At 43.2% G+C, this 13,480-nt stretch overlaps 2 protein-coding genes across 4 annotated transcripts in view; one reads left to right on the top strand and one right to left on the bottom strand.

Annotated features, from left to right (window-relative positions):
- C1H20orf96 (chromosome 1 C20orf96 homolog) overlaps positions 1-9,925 on the bottom strand; it is a 67,815-nt gene extending 57,890 nt beyond the window's left edge. Inside the window, exon 1 of one of the 3 annotated variants that reach the window (XM_077111989.1) lies at positions 72-9,925. Coding sequence is in view for 1 of the 3 variants with exons in the window: in XM_077112032.1 (XP_076968147.1) it covers positions 72-91 (20 nt within the window). In the remaining 2 variants the exon portion in view is untranslated. The remainder of the gene's footprint in view (positions 1-71) is intronic. The other 2 variants (XM_077112025.1, XM_077112032.1) reach the window with 2 other exon arrangements.
- On the top strand, positions 9,474-12,447 carry ZCCHC3 (zinc finger CCHC-type containing 3). The gene has a single exon (XM_077111981.1). The coding sequence runs from the start codon at positions 9,756-9,758 to the stop codon at positions 10,977-10,979; it is 1,224 nt and encodes a 407-aa protein (XP_076968096.1). The 5' UTR covers positions 9,474-9,755; the 3' UTR covers positions 10,980-12,447.
- The last annotated feature ends 1,033 nt before the right edge of the window (positions 12,448-13,480 follow it).

Below are 13,480 nucleotides of genomic sequence, written 5' to 3' on the forward strand. Positions count from 1 at the left end.
CATCCCACCATTTTTTTTTGCCTCCCCGTGCACTTTTTTTCTTCTTCTTCTTTTTTTTTTTTTTAACTTACTTTGGAAAGACGCGCGCCATTGGAGAAAATGGAAGAGGAGTTTTGAGTCCGTAAGGCCCTGATCTGCTGGAATGCCTATTCGATTTCTCCAATCTCCTCGTCTCAGCGTGGATCGCGCAGTAACCTAGGCCACTCGAGCTTTCTCGCCGGTCCGGTCTCCAAGGAAACGCGACGCGGACTACAGAGTGCCTAGAGGGACTAATCCCGTAAAGCGATATCTAGCTCTCACCACATTCTCAATTTAGTTTACAGACACGACGTAGTGCATAAGTGACTACATATATATAGGCTTGGAGTTGCGTTTATGTGGGTTCAAATTCCGTCCATCGCTAAACCACTACTAGCTGTGTGATCTTGGGCAATTCACTCTCTGAACCTAAGAGTCCTCTGAATAGGAGCTATAATTGTAGCCCCATAAATTCTCTTCCTCTTTCTCTGCAAAATTTGCATCTTCTTTCAAGGTCCACCTCCAGTCATTCCCCCTTCACAAAGTTTCCTGACTGATCTTTAAAACATAATGCAAATCTCGACTCCCAGGGATGAATCCGGCCCTGGCATCATGGGATCAACAATACCATCCTGACCAAGAGGGGGAAAAGAAATGTAAACTCATCAAGTATCAGTGGCAGAGGCAATTCAAATACAGTGAGAAGCTACTCTGGAGGTTGCTCTTATGCAAACTTCAATTAGACATTGCTACCTATCATAACCTGCCAACCCCCAACCAGGACCATTCCAGCCAATCCTAAAGAATACCTAGGGTGATATATAAGATTCCACAAGGGTTCCATGCACTAGAGTAACTTTCCAGAAACCTACAAACTCCACATGGGTCTCTGGACCAAATAAGTCCTGAAACCTTGAGGGCTCAGCCTCTTAGAAATGAGATGTTCTGAAATGATGTTTCAGAACATCAGATAGTTCCATCTCCCTACTCCCTATTCATGACAGACCCTTCCAACATGAAAAAGTTAAAATTGCCATAGCCCAAATACCCCTAAAGAGAGGGATGGAAAGATCATAGGTGATGGTGGAGTTATACAGAGAAGATAAGATTTAACAAATGAATATGAATGCTGATCATTAAATTGATATCTTTTCGTTTCCAGTATATTAAGAAGTAAAAAACTAAAATTGTGGAATTGTAACCCATGTCAAACTCTGGCACATATTCTACAACTAATTGTGGTGATGTGCTTTGAAACTTTTTGCTGTTTTGTATGTATCTTATTTTTCACAAAAAAGAAAGAAAAAAGTCAATTGTGGTGATAAAAAAAATACTTAAGCCTTCTAGCCTCCTATATTCTGGAGCAGCTAGAAGGAAAAAAATCTGAAAGGATCGTATGGTAGCCATGACAAACTCTGGGATCCATCCTGTAACTTCTTGTTGAAGAATGCTTTGAAAACTATTGCTTTTTTATTTCTTTGCTTTGTATATATGCTACACTATATAATTAAAAAGTCTTTTAAAATAATAAAATAAATAAATGCAAATCTGAAAGTCAGTAAGAACCTGGACTGAAAAGCCAAATGGAGTCAATTCTGACTGAATAATGATCAAATAAATTATGGTTAGTGTGGCCCTCCTGGTACTCATGCCTTTCTAGATCCCCTCCCCATGAGTGTGGGCTGCATGTAGTAGTTCCCTTCTAACAAATAAAATACTGCAGGAGATGGGGTGTCACTTCTGAGATAACGTGATAAAGTGGCTATAGCTTCCTCTTGGTGCTGTCTATCCTTCTCCCCAAAAGACGCCAGCTGTCATGTAGTGAGCTACCCTATGGAGACCCACGTAGCATGGAACAGAGAGACTTCCAGCCAACAGCATGTAAGGAACTGGATCCTGCCAACAACCACGTGAGGGGGTTTGGAATTACATCCCTCCCTGTCCTAGTCAAGCACTCCAGCCCTGGAAACGCTCTGATTGCAGGTTTAAGAGACTCTGAGCCTGAGGCAACTGGCTAAGCCACACCCACATTCTTGACCCACAAATTGTGAGATAATATTTGTTATTTAAAGTTTTGAAATAATTTGTTACACAAGCAACAGATAAGTAATACAGTTCCAGAAAAGGATATGGAAAAATATATACAAATGGCTATCTTTGGAGAATGAGATTGACAAAAAGGGGAGAGGACTGGAGTAGTTCACTTTTTACTTTATATCCTTATGTATTGTTCAAATTTTAAATATGTAATACTTCTATTTATAATAAATATATTTTAAAGATTTCACTGTATTGCTCACAAATATTGTATATTTACAAAATGTCTAATTTAATGGTTCAAGTACAGAGAGGAATGAATTAGGTAGCCGACATTTACTGCTCATTGATTATCCGTGTTCAACTCCACATCTTCCAGCCTCCCTGCAGTTAGGTGGAGCACGTGACTCATTCTGGCCAATGGGCTGCAAGCGTAAGTTCTTTGTGTCACCTCCAGGAAGAAGCACTTAAGGGGCAGTGCTTGCAGCTCTATCTTCTGCTGCCATGGGACCACAGAGGCTTCTGTTCCAAGTGGTGCAGATACAACATCTCTGAGTCTCCCTCAGCCAGAGTCAGTGACATAATGTCAGCCAGAAGTACATCTTTGATGTATTAAGCCACTGAAATTTTTTAATTTGTTATTGTAGACTCATCTAGCCTATCCCGACTAATACATATTTTTTTATAACTTTTCAAAGTGTGACAGGAAAAAGAAATCTTCAAATTTCACATAGCCTTAAAATGCCTAGTCACTAAGAAATTAATAGGTTAGTTTATTTATTCATTCAAAAATATTTCTTAAGCGTTCTAATTCCCAGTCAGTGTTCTTGTGCTAGGGATCAAAGGGAAAGAGAAGAAGGTACTGAAGGTCTCCAGAGGATTCCTACCTTCATGGATATCACTGTCTAGTGGGGGAGACAGGCCATAACTATAGAAGCAAATAAATAAGATAATAATAGACTCTGCTTATGGCTAAGAAAGAATGAAAAAGTATCCCTCTCTCCCCCATCTCTCTATTAACTTAACCATAAATTCAACACCCATCTTCTTAGCACCTACCATGACCTATGTCAGGTATTGGGGTTATGATGATAAAATAAAAAACACACAATCCCTGCCCTTCCCATGTGTTAGTTTGATAAGCTGCTGGAATGAGACATATCAGAAATGGAATGGCTTTTAAAAAGGGAATTTATTAAGTTGCACGTTTACAGTTCTAAGCCCATAAAAATGTCCAAACTAAGGCATTCAGGAAAAGATTATTTAATTCAAGGAAAGCCAGTGGGTCTGGAACATTTCTGTCAGCTGGGAAGTCACGTGGCTGGCATCTACTGGTCCTCTGCTCCTGGGCTCTGTTGCTTTCAGCCTCTATTCCTGGGGGGGTTCCTCACTTAGCTTCTCCAGAGCTGCCTTTCATCTCTTGGCTTCCTTGACTGTCTGCAGGTTCTGCCTTGCTTAACATCTCATGGGAAGGAACACAACAACATCTGCTGGGCTCCAAGCATCTCCAAATATCCATATCTCTGTTCTCTGAAGCAACTATTCTCCAAGCACCTATATCTGCTCTCTCTGTGGGCTCTAAATCTTTTTTCATAATGGTTCCCTCTTAAAGGGCTCCAGTAAGCAACCCCACCTTGAATGGGTAGAGAGACATCTCCACAGAAACATCTAATCAAAAGGTACCACCCACAATTGCTAGGTCACTACTCAATGCAAACAGTCAAAAAGATCCCACCCAGCAATACTGAATGAGAATTAAAGAGCCTGGGTTTTCTGGGGTACACAATAGTTTCAAACCAGCACACCAAGAAGTAGAAACATGACTTAGATGAGGTTTCTTGGAAGCAAATCCTGAGATGCAAATTCATAGGCAAGAGATTTATTAAAGATGTGCTCCCCAGGATAACTGGCAAGGTAAAGCAGCAGGACCAGGAATAGGAAAGAACAGGAATATCCAAGCAAGGCTGCAATCTCAAACAAGTACCAAGAAAGGCAGCTTCAGCCTGATCCTGCAGGGGATCTCTGAAGAGTAGTTCTACCTCAGAGTTGTTCCCACCCAAAGCCAGGGAGCTCAATTCTCATACCCTGCGCCCATCAACTCTAGATCAGAGACCACTCTAGGGGGCTGTCAATTCCCCAGCACTTCTGAAAAGTGGCTCCATCAACTTAAGGGCAATCCTCCAAAGAAAAGTTTCAATGTTGGTTGCGTAGAAGCAAAGCACACTCAAGGGCAGGGGCATAAAACATGTTAAAGAGGAACACACATGGAAGGCAGTGCACTAAGGACAGAAGGATAGAAAGAGAAAAGAGGCCTCACAAGAGACACAATTAGAGAGGTTTCAGCTAGAACTCAGGCCTTGTTTCAGGCAGCCAAACACAGTATTTCTGGTCTCTCTTGGAAAAGCAGACATCTGGTATCCCTCCATGGAAAGAAATGTGACATAAATGAGTAAAGGCTGACTTGTGTGGAAGAGCTGGGTGCCCAGCTGAACTGCTTTGCTCACAGGTACCTGCCCAGTCCTTTGAAGCATCCAGTATGCTCTGCAATAGACGAAACCTGGACACTGGAAGAAAGGGAGTGGCTCACATTATTTTCATAAAATGGCTGAGAAATAAATATAAGTGTTCAGCTTTATATCCAATTCACAGTGAACATTAGCAGTAGTGATTATCATCAAGAAATAAAACCAAAAATGACCAAAAGAGAGTATAGAAAATTCAGATCTGCAAAATCTGGCCTGAGAAAGTGGAATAGATTGCAAGGATGGCCATATACATACCAATAAAATTTTACAATAGAAGATAAGGCCAGTAAAAATTTGACATGGAGTCAGAACCCAATCCACAAATCAAATCTTCACTTCAAAATACAAACAGATCTCTTTAAAGTCAGAAACAAAATAAACAAGCCCAATATGTTGGTTGCATGAGAAATCCTGGGTAATGCAGTAAGACAAGCAATAAGTATAAGATCTGAAAAGAAAGACAAAACTTTCTTTATTCACAGACAACATTATTGTCAACACAGAAAATTAAGAGATTCCAGAACCACTGGAAATTTTTTAACATTTCAGCATTGTTGCCAGATATGAGGTCAGTACACAAAATTGAATTATGTTCCTACTTTCTAAGCACCGACAAAAAACAATTTAAGAATATGTGGTTTCTAAAGAGAACATTCACAATAGCCACCAAGCCATATGGTGCTTTGCAATAAATCCAAAAAATTATGTAACATTTTTTAAGAAGCTATAAAATGTTATTGAAATTCACAAAATAAAATTTAAAGAAAGAAAAAATCAAGTATGCGCAAAGACGGAGAGACTCAGTATTATAAAATGACAATTCTAACATATCCCATATGTACAACGCAATTCCAATTAAAATCTAAAATAGTGATTTCCTATAATTTGGTATGCTGCGCCTAAAGTTTACACAGGGTACTTAACCACTGAATTCTGCAAACACTACAAATCAGGGCTTGATTTCTTGCTTTGTTGATTATCTAGACTTAAGAAAGTGATGGTAAAGTGTTAACACAGAATAAAGTTAAACGTGTATTGTGTCTATAGTCATTACATTGTGAATTGTGACTAGAACAAAAAATGAGAAATTATTCTTCCAGTATTCAAAACTCACTACCCAATTCAACACAGAAGTTACTCTTGTCAATGAGTTCCAACGTATGTCCTTGTTTCACTTTTGTCTTGCTCATTAACACAAAAAATCAAACCACATTCAGGGCAGAATAACACTATATCAACTGCAACCACAGCTTGGCTAGAGATACAAGAATTCCATAGAAATCAAGGAATGTTTTGTAAAATTAAATTGTTTGTATAGAATTTACAAAAAAAAGAGTATTATATATTTATTATGTGTAAACACAAATTTGGTCACATTTATAATAAACATATATACATATTTATGTACATGCATATACACACACAATTTTTGGGAGAGCCAATTATTAAACATTCACCAGCATACCACTGTATGCATAGAACAATACAAATGCTTACAATATCAGCTTAAATGGGAAAAAAAAGACACAAAATGGTAGTTACAGTATTATCACAGCAATACAAAAAAACACAACTTTTTAAACGTGAATTGCTCAGGGAAAATGGCACATACATACTTTTCCATATTCCTCCCACCAAGTAAAACTAAAACCCATTGATATTTGTGTAAAACAAATATAAGATAAAGAAAAGGAAAAAAGGCAAGTTATGGACCGCTATATCCCAAGAACAACATGGTGGTAAGTTCCCTGGGTTATCATTTTGCCCTATATATCCCAGACTTGGAAATGAAGAAGCAGAAATCTGAAAACACCAAAAGGCACAGACAAAAAGAGCCACAACAAAAGACTGTCCTCTTTGGCTAAAGGACCAGAAAAGGGGCAGCCCAATAATGCAGAAAACTTTCAGACAACAACTGCTCCACTCCTGCCAAATACCACAGAAAAAAACTGAGGCCCCACCCCAAGAAAAACTAGCGAAGACTGGGGGGGTGGCTAGACTTCCACCCTTGCCAGGCATAACAAGGCTCCCCAGACCTCCAAGGGGATGGTGTCTGAGAAGGCCAAATAAGGATCAGGAACTTCCATTCCCATCAGGTGGCAATGAAAGCCCCCTCCCTCAGTGTCACGGAAGACCATGTAGGGAAACTGAATTTCCACCACTGACCCAGGCAGTCAGGACCAGTCAGTCACTCTTCCTTCCGATTGGTGTCAGGGGACACTTTTGGTGAGGCTGAAATTTCACCTTCACCCAGCACTAATGAGGCCACTTGCCAACCCCAGTGTCAGTGGAGGCCACATTTAGAACCAGAGCCCCCAATGCCACCCAGCAAACAGAGAGCCAGCCGCCCTCGCAACGGAAGGGAGCCTAAGTGGGTCACCTGGTCTTCCCCCTGCCTGGCAGTAACAAGGCTGGTGCAGAGTCAAAGAAAGTCAGCTACAACAGAAAATCTGAATTAAGGCCCACAGTCTCATAACAATACCCAAAATGTCCAGTTTTCTATCGAAAAATCACTTTTCATTAAAAGAACCAATAAGATCTCAAACTGAATGAAGACACACAATCAACAGATGCTAACACCAAAATAACAGAAATATTAAATTATGTGACAAAAACTGTAAAGCAGCCATCGTACAAAATATTGCAACAAGCAAGTACAAAAACATGCTGGAAACAAATGAAAAAAACAAAAAGTCTCAGCAAAGAACCAAATAGAAATCTTACAACTGAAAAATATAATATCCATAATTAAAAATTTAATGACTCAACAGAATATAGCTAACAGAGGAAAGAATTAGCAAACTTGAAGATAGAATAATAGGAACTGGCCAGTCTGAACAACAGAGAGAAAATAGACTTAAAAAAAAAAAAAAGGAATAGACCCTGAAGGACCTGGGGACACAAAGTTCTAGCATTCATGTCAATGGAGCCACAGAAAGAAGAGCGTGGAAAAAGGGAAGGGACTTTTTAAACAGTGCTCAAAAAAAAACAATGGCTGAAAACTTCCCAAATTTGGGAAAGTTTTTGCAGGGAAAGAAGCCTACAAAAAGAAAACCCCACCAAAAAAAAAAAAATTTTAAATAGAAAAACCCAAAGAAATCCATACCAAAATATTTCACAGTAAAACTTTTGAAAACTAAAGACCCTCCCCCCCAAAAAAAACCTTTTTTTTTTTTTTTACCTATAAATAGACTATTGGATCGTAGACAGTTGATTATGTGAAAATTCTGGGGGTGGAAGGTTAGTGCCAATGGTGAGTGAAAGGAATAGAAGAGGATGTTTAAAATATACACATAGCTTGTTTTATAAATATCCTCCTTGTGGGAAGACTTGAAAAAGCAAGTAGAAAAAATAAGAGGGTGGATCATATGAATCCAATACTTTGATGTTTGTGGTGATGGTAAGGTTCTGAGTATGATCTTACAAGTGTGTGGGTGAGATGGGATAGAGGAAAGGGTGTCTGCAGACAAGATTATGAAATGAGGGAATTGGAAGACCTAAACGGCAAAAGTTAGGGATGTTGGCTTCCCAGAGACTGATACCTGGAATTGAAGTGAAGGAAAAGATCGTGAACCTGGAACTCGCAAGGACATCTTTCTCCAAAATGCTCAGTAAATAGAACTAGAAGATGTGAGAGAGAAATAGGAAAGAATCCATAGAAAATAGGAACTTTCCCAGGAACCTACTCTGGATCAAGCTCTTTGGCACAAGTTATCTCTTTAAACCCCTTTATCTTCCTCTAAGAGTGGGTATTAATGTCCCTTTGATAATGATAAGCAAGCTGAGGCTACGACCCAGTGTGTCAGGGCTGCGATTTGAAGCAGCTAAACTCAACTTTGGGTCTTCTTGTTTCTGGAACCCACCTTTTTTTTTTCACGGAACATGGAAAAGTGACTGAAGGATCCCCAAAGACACGCAGATAAGGGTAAAGAAAATAAACCATATAGGAGTGATATTGAACTTATCTGACAAAAAAAAAGAAAAAAAGAAACTCATCTCAAAACTATCCAACATCCGCAAATAAAAATTGCAACAAATGGGGGAGGAATAAAGAGGCTCCGCAGTGCTGATTTTATCCTTGAAATCTGCTTTTTACCAAGGTTTCCTGAAAAGTCTGATATTGATAGTTCTTAATCCTCAATTTCAGGAGCAAAGTGGTTGAGGAAAGATAAGCAACCTACAGATGAGGCCCTGGGGTTGCCTATTAACCTGCCTTGGACAAGTGGAGTAATCCATTTCCAAACTCTTGACTTTTTATCTGTAAAATGGGTACAGCATCATTTTGTAAGATTCCAAGTGATAAAGCTTGCAGTGTGCATATTACCAAGTTCTTAAAAAGCACTCAATATAATTATTAGTACGATATAGACATTTTATAAAATATAAATGCAATATTAAAAATGCAATATGACCACTGATTGTATACCATGTACGAACTGTTTATGCATGAAGATTTATCAGTAAAAATATATTTTTAATGTACTATTGACGAACTTGGAAATGTATAAAAAATAAGAACTGATGAATAATTAATGATATGGATAGATGTGCGATAAGTATAGTAAAATTCTGATAAAAAGTTAAAATGCTAAAAAAAAGCAAACGGTGAAATGTTCGCTGCAAAATTCTTTGAACTTTTCTATATGTTTGCAAATGTTCATGAAGCCAACACTGGAGAAAATAATGCATTACGTTACGCTCTGTGGGGAGAGAGACAGGTTTCAACACAAGAGGTACAAAGAAAACAAAATGGGCGAGATCTGCCTCGACTCTGTCCCGCCTTTAGGCTGTGGGCCGTTAGTAATGCTGCTCGAATGAAATCATCGAGGATCGCTTGCGAAATAACAAATCCTCGAGAGCGAGGCCCGAGACTGCCAAACCCGCGCGGAAGAAAGGACGAGCCTCCAAACTCCCCAGCCCGCTTCCGCACAGAAGAGGTGGGGTTGGAGCGCGAGCTGCGGAAACGTGGCTCAGCCGTTACCAAGGGGCTCAAGGCCGGCTCGGGCCAATATGCGCCTCATGTAAATACCTTTGGGGTTGGGGGCGGGGGAGAGAAGCGTCGGATTTCAAAAAGAGAAAAAAAAAAACAAAAAACCCCCCACAGCCCCGGCGGGCGCGCGCGATGGGCACTCTTAGGCAGCGGGAGCGAGTGGAGGATGCTGGGAAGGAGGTAAAATGGCCACCGGCGGCGGCTCTGAGGAGGAGAAGAAGCGGGGGCGACCGCAGCTCCTGCCCGCAGTGCGACCAGCGGCCCGGGGCGAGGAGTCCGAGAGCGGCCGCGAGAAAATGGGCTGGGCCCAAGTGGTGAAGAACCTGGCGGAGAAGAAGGGCGAGTTCCGCGAGCAGCGGCCGCCGCGGCGGGAGGAGGAAAGTGGCGGCGGCGCGAGCGGCGCGAGCGGCGGGCTTGGCGCCTCGGCGGGCGTGGCGGCCCCGGGCCTCAGCGACTTTCCCCCGGCGGGTCGCGGGGACCCGAAGGGCCGCCGGAGAGATCCCACCGGCGAGGCGGCGGACCCCCGCAAGAAGAAAGGCGCAGCTGAGGCGAGCAGGAGGAAGAAAGCCGACACGGCGGCCATGGCGGCCCCTACCAGGCCCGGCGTGGCCGAAGACGCGGCCGAGCGGCCCCACCAGGATCAGCCGGAAGCGGCCCCCAGCCCCGCGGCGGCCCCGGGCAAGGGTCGCTTCCTCGTGCGCATCTGCTTCCAGGGTGACGAGGGCGCTTGTCCGACCCGGGACTTCGTGGTGGGCGCGCTCATTCTGCGTTCCATCGGCATGGACCCCGGCGACATCTACGCAGTCATCCAGATTCCGGGGAGCCGCGAGTTCGACGTGAGCTTCCGCTCGGCGGAGAAGCTGGCCTTGTTCTTGCGCGTCTACGAGGAGAAACGCGAGCAGGAGGACTGCTGGGAGAACTTTGTGGTGCTGGGGCGGAGCAAGTCCAGCTTGAAGACGCTCTTCATCCTCTTCCGGAACGAGACGGTGGACGTGGAGGATATCGTGACCTGGCTCAAGCGCCACTGCGACGTGCTCGCCGTGCCCGTGAAAGTGACCGACAGGTTTGGGATCTGGACCGGGGAGTACAAGTGCGAGATCGAGCTGCGCCAGGGGGAGGGCGGGGTCAGACACCTGCCGGGGGCCTTCTTCCTGGGGGCCGAGAGGGGCTACAGCTGGTACAAGGGGCAGCCCAAGACATGCTTTAAATGTGGTTCCCGGACCCACATGAGCGGGAGCTGCACGCAGGACAGGTGTTTCAGGTGCGGGGAGGAGGGGCACCTGAGCCCTTACTGCCGGAAGGGCATCGTGTGCAACCTCTGTGGCAAGCGAGGACACGCCTTTGCCCAGTGTCCCAAAGCGGTTCATAATTCCGTGGCAGCTCAGCTCACCGGCGTGGCCGGGCACTGAACACCCGCCTGCCTGCTGGGGTGAACGCACCGCTAGTTTACCCCCTCTAAGTGCCAAAACTTTTTTTTAAACCGTTTTTTTATCATTTTTGAAGGATATCTTTTTAAAACTTACAAAAGACATCTCTCTTTGCCTTCTTAAACCGAGTTTACTCCATTTCAGCCTTTTCTGAATTGGTGGCTCTCATCAGTAAAGACTACCGAGAACTGTAATGTGCAGATATGTCACCCTCCCTTTTTTACTTTGTTTTCGTTTTTGTATTTGGGATTTTTTTATTTTTACTTTTTACTCCCCCACCCCAAACCTTGTCTTCTCCTTCGATTTTCACCTTTTGGGCTGCCTTGTTCATCTTTATGCCCCAACACTTAAGTACGGAGCCTACCCAGCACCGTAGGCACTCCGACAGGGCTTGTTGAGTTGAAAACAGTGTTGGCTGTGGCTTCTGTCATGGTGTGTACTTTTGCAGCTCTTCCCCTTTTGATTTGCTGCTTCTAATCTATGTGGTCTGAGAATTTGTGAAACCAGTGTTGTTAGAAGTATATGTAATCTGAGTCAATAAGCTCTGAATGGTGGCCAAGGGCCTTTCTTATGGCATAAAAATGTATGGACTTTGTGAGATCTTTTTCAGTGGCTCAGAAGCCATTTTACATAGATTCATGGGCTCTAGAAGTTTCCTGCTGGAAAGGACCTGGGAATTAGTTTAGATGGACTCCCTGGTTGTCTGTCAGATGAAACAGGCCCAGAGAGGTTAGGTGACTGGGTCAGAATCACATTGCTGGTTGGTGACAGAGCTGAGCCTAGAGTCAAGGTCCCTGACCCCAAGCCGGGTGCTCATCCCACTACCTCTCACACTTCACGACATTTTCCTCACTACTTGAGGGCCCAGAAAGTCAGATCTCTCCGGAATAGTGAGCCCAGAGGAATGCCAAGAAATCTGGGTGAGGGGAGCAGAAAGAGATTTAACAGGGGCTTCTGAATACTTGGGAGGTAAAGGACCAACGCACATACTCCACGATGCACTCTGCTCCCTGGGGTACCACATCTGATTTAAAGTGCATCAGATCCTTTGGGGACCTTCCCCTTCTTCATTCATTGCCACCAGTGAGAAATGATTGCTCCTGAGTAAGGAAACCTACCAAAGGTTTACGTTTGCACCTTAGTCTCTGTAGTTAGAAACCCCAGAGTACCAGCTAGCTGGAGCTCCTTTGTAACCTCCTGACTCTCAGGAGAAAAGTGGAATTTTAGTGAGGTGTTAACTCTAAAATGTAGCTGCGAAATAGGCCACGTTAGGCCAAGCCAGAGGGCATGGGTCAACTAAGTGTTTTCAAGTTAATGTAGAAAAGACAGTACACTGCTTTTCTTACAGTTTTTGTCTTTGCTTTGCTTTGTTTTGCTGTTTCCTTGTGGCTTAGAATGTAAAATCGATTGTTAAAAGTTTTGTTCTGAATAAATATTTATCTTTTGTATTGCAAACACTGCTGTGCTTTTTCCTTTCCAAGTGTTAAATGAACAAACCTCTCTCCCCTCCAAACCTCTGCAGGACCTGCACAAAATACCCAGGAATGCACAGCCATACAGACTTTAATTCAGTCCATACCATCCTACACACCATTTGTTTATCCTGCAAGTGCATTTCCTACCCCTGTGGGCCAGGACTTAGTCCCTACTGTGTTGTGCCAAGCCCTCTGGAGTTGTAGCCCATGCATCAGAATCACCTAAGAGGCTTTTAAAAACTCGCATTTAAGCCCTTACTTACCTTCCTGGAATCAGAATCACTGGAATGAGTGAAAACAATTTTCTAAGCATCCCCAAGCAATTTTGATGGGCAGCCAGATTTAAGAGTTTTGAATGATATCAACATAAATAAGACACTACCCTCAGGGAGATTACAAACCAGTGGGAAAGAGGGACATAAGATGTCAGCCTTAGCATCTTAGTTATTTTAAGTGCCATGAATAGGGTGGAAAGTGTTAAATTCTTTTATCTGTCTCTTAAAGCTTTAAGGGAGGAACAGAGAAAGGGAGGGGGCTGCTCCAGGAAACTTCCCAGAGAGCTGACACTCCTCCAAACAAGCTTGGAAGTTTAGGCCAGGAAGCGATAAAAGTTCAAAGACTCTGGACTCCAGGTCCAGTGCCCTGTAGGCCCCAAACATCCTTTGAAGGATTTTCCAGCTTTGAGATGCCAGGACCAGATCCTAAAAATTAAAGTTCTCAATTTGTTGATTCTCTGATGCAGTGTTGTGAAGGTTTATCCAGAGTTAATCTGGTGAAGTTGGAATCTGGTAGGCTTATGGGAGCTCTGCCTTTCAGATCCCTCTGCTGTCTTCCAAAGCACCAGACCCTTCCCTCCTCATCTCACTTCTGTCCTCTCCTCTCCATGCTCCTCTTACTCTCCTCCTCTGCATGCTCCTCTTACTCTCCTCCTCTGCCTGTGGTTTCCCTCCCTCTCACAGGGCTGGAGGCCAGAGATCTGGGAGAAAGCCTGCATTCAGCATACTCCCC

Source organism: Tamandua tetradactyla, chromosome 1 (genome assembly GCF_023851605.1).
Source record: "Tamandua tetradactyla isolate mTamTet1 chromosome 1, mTamTet1.pri, whole genome shotgun sequence".
NCBI classification, from domain to species: Eukaryota; Metazoa; Chordata; class Mammalia; order Pilosa; family Myrmecophagidae; genus Tamandua; species Tamandua tetradactyla.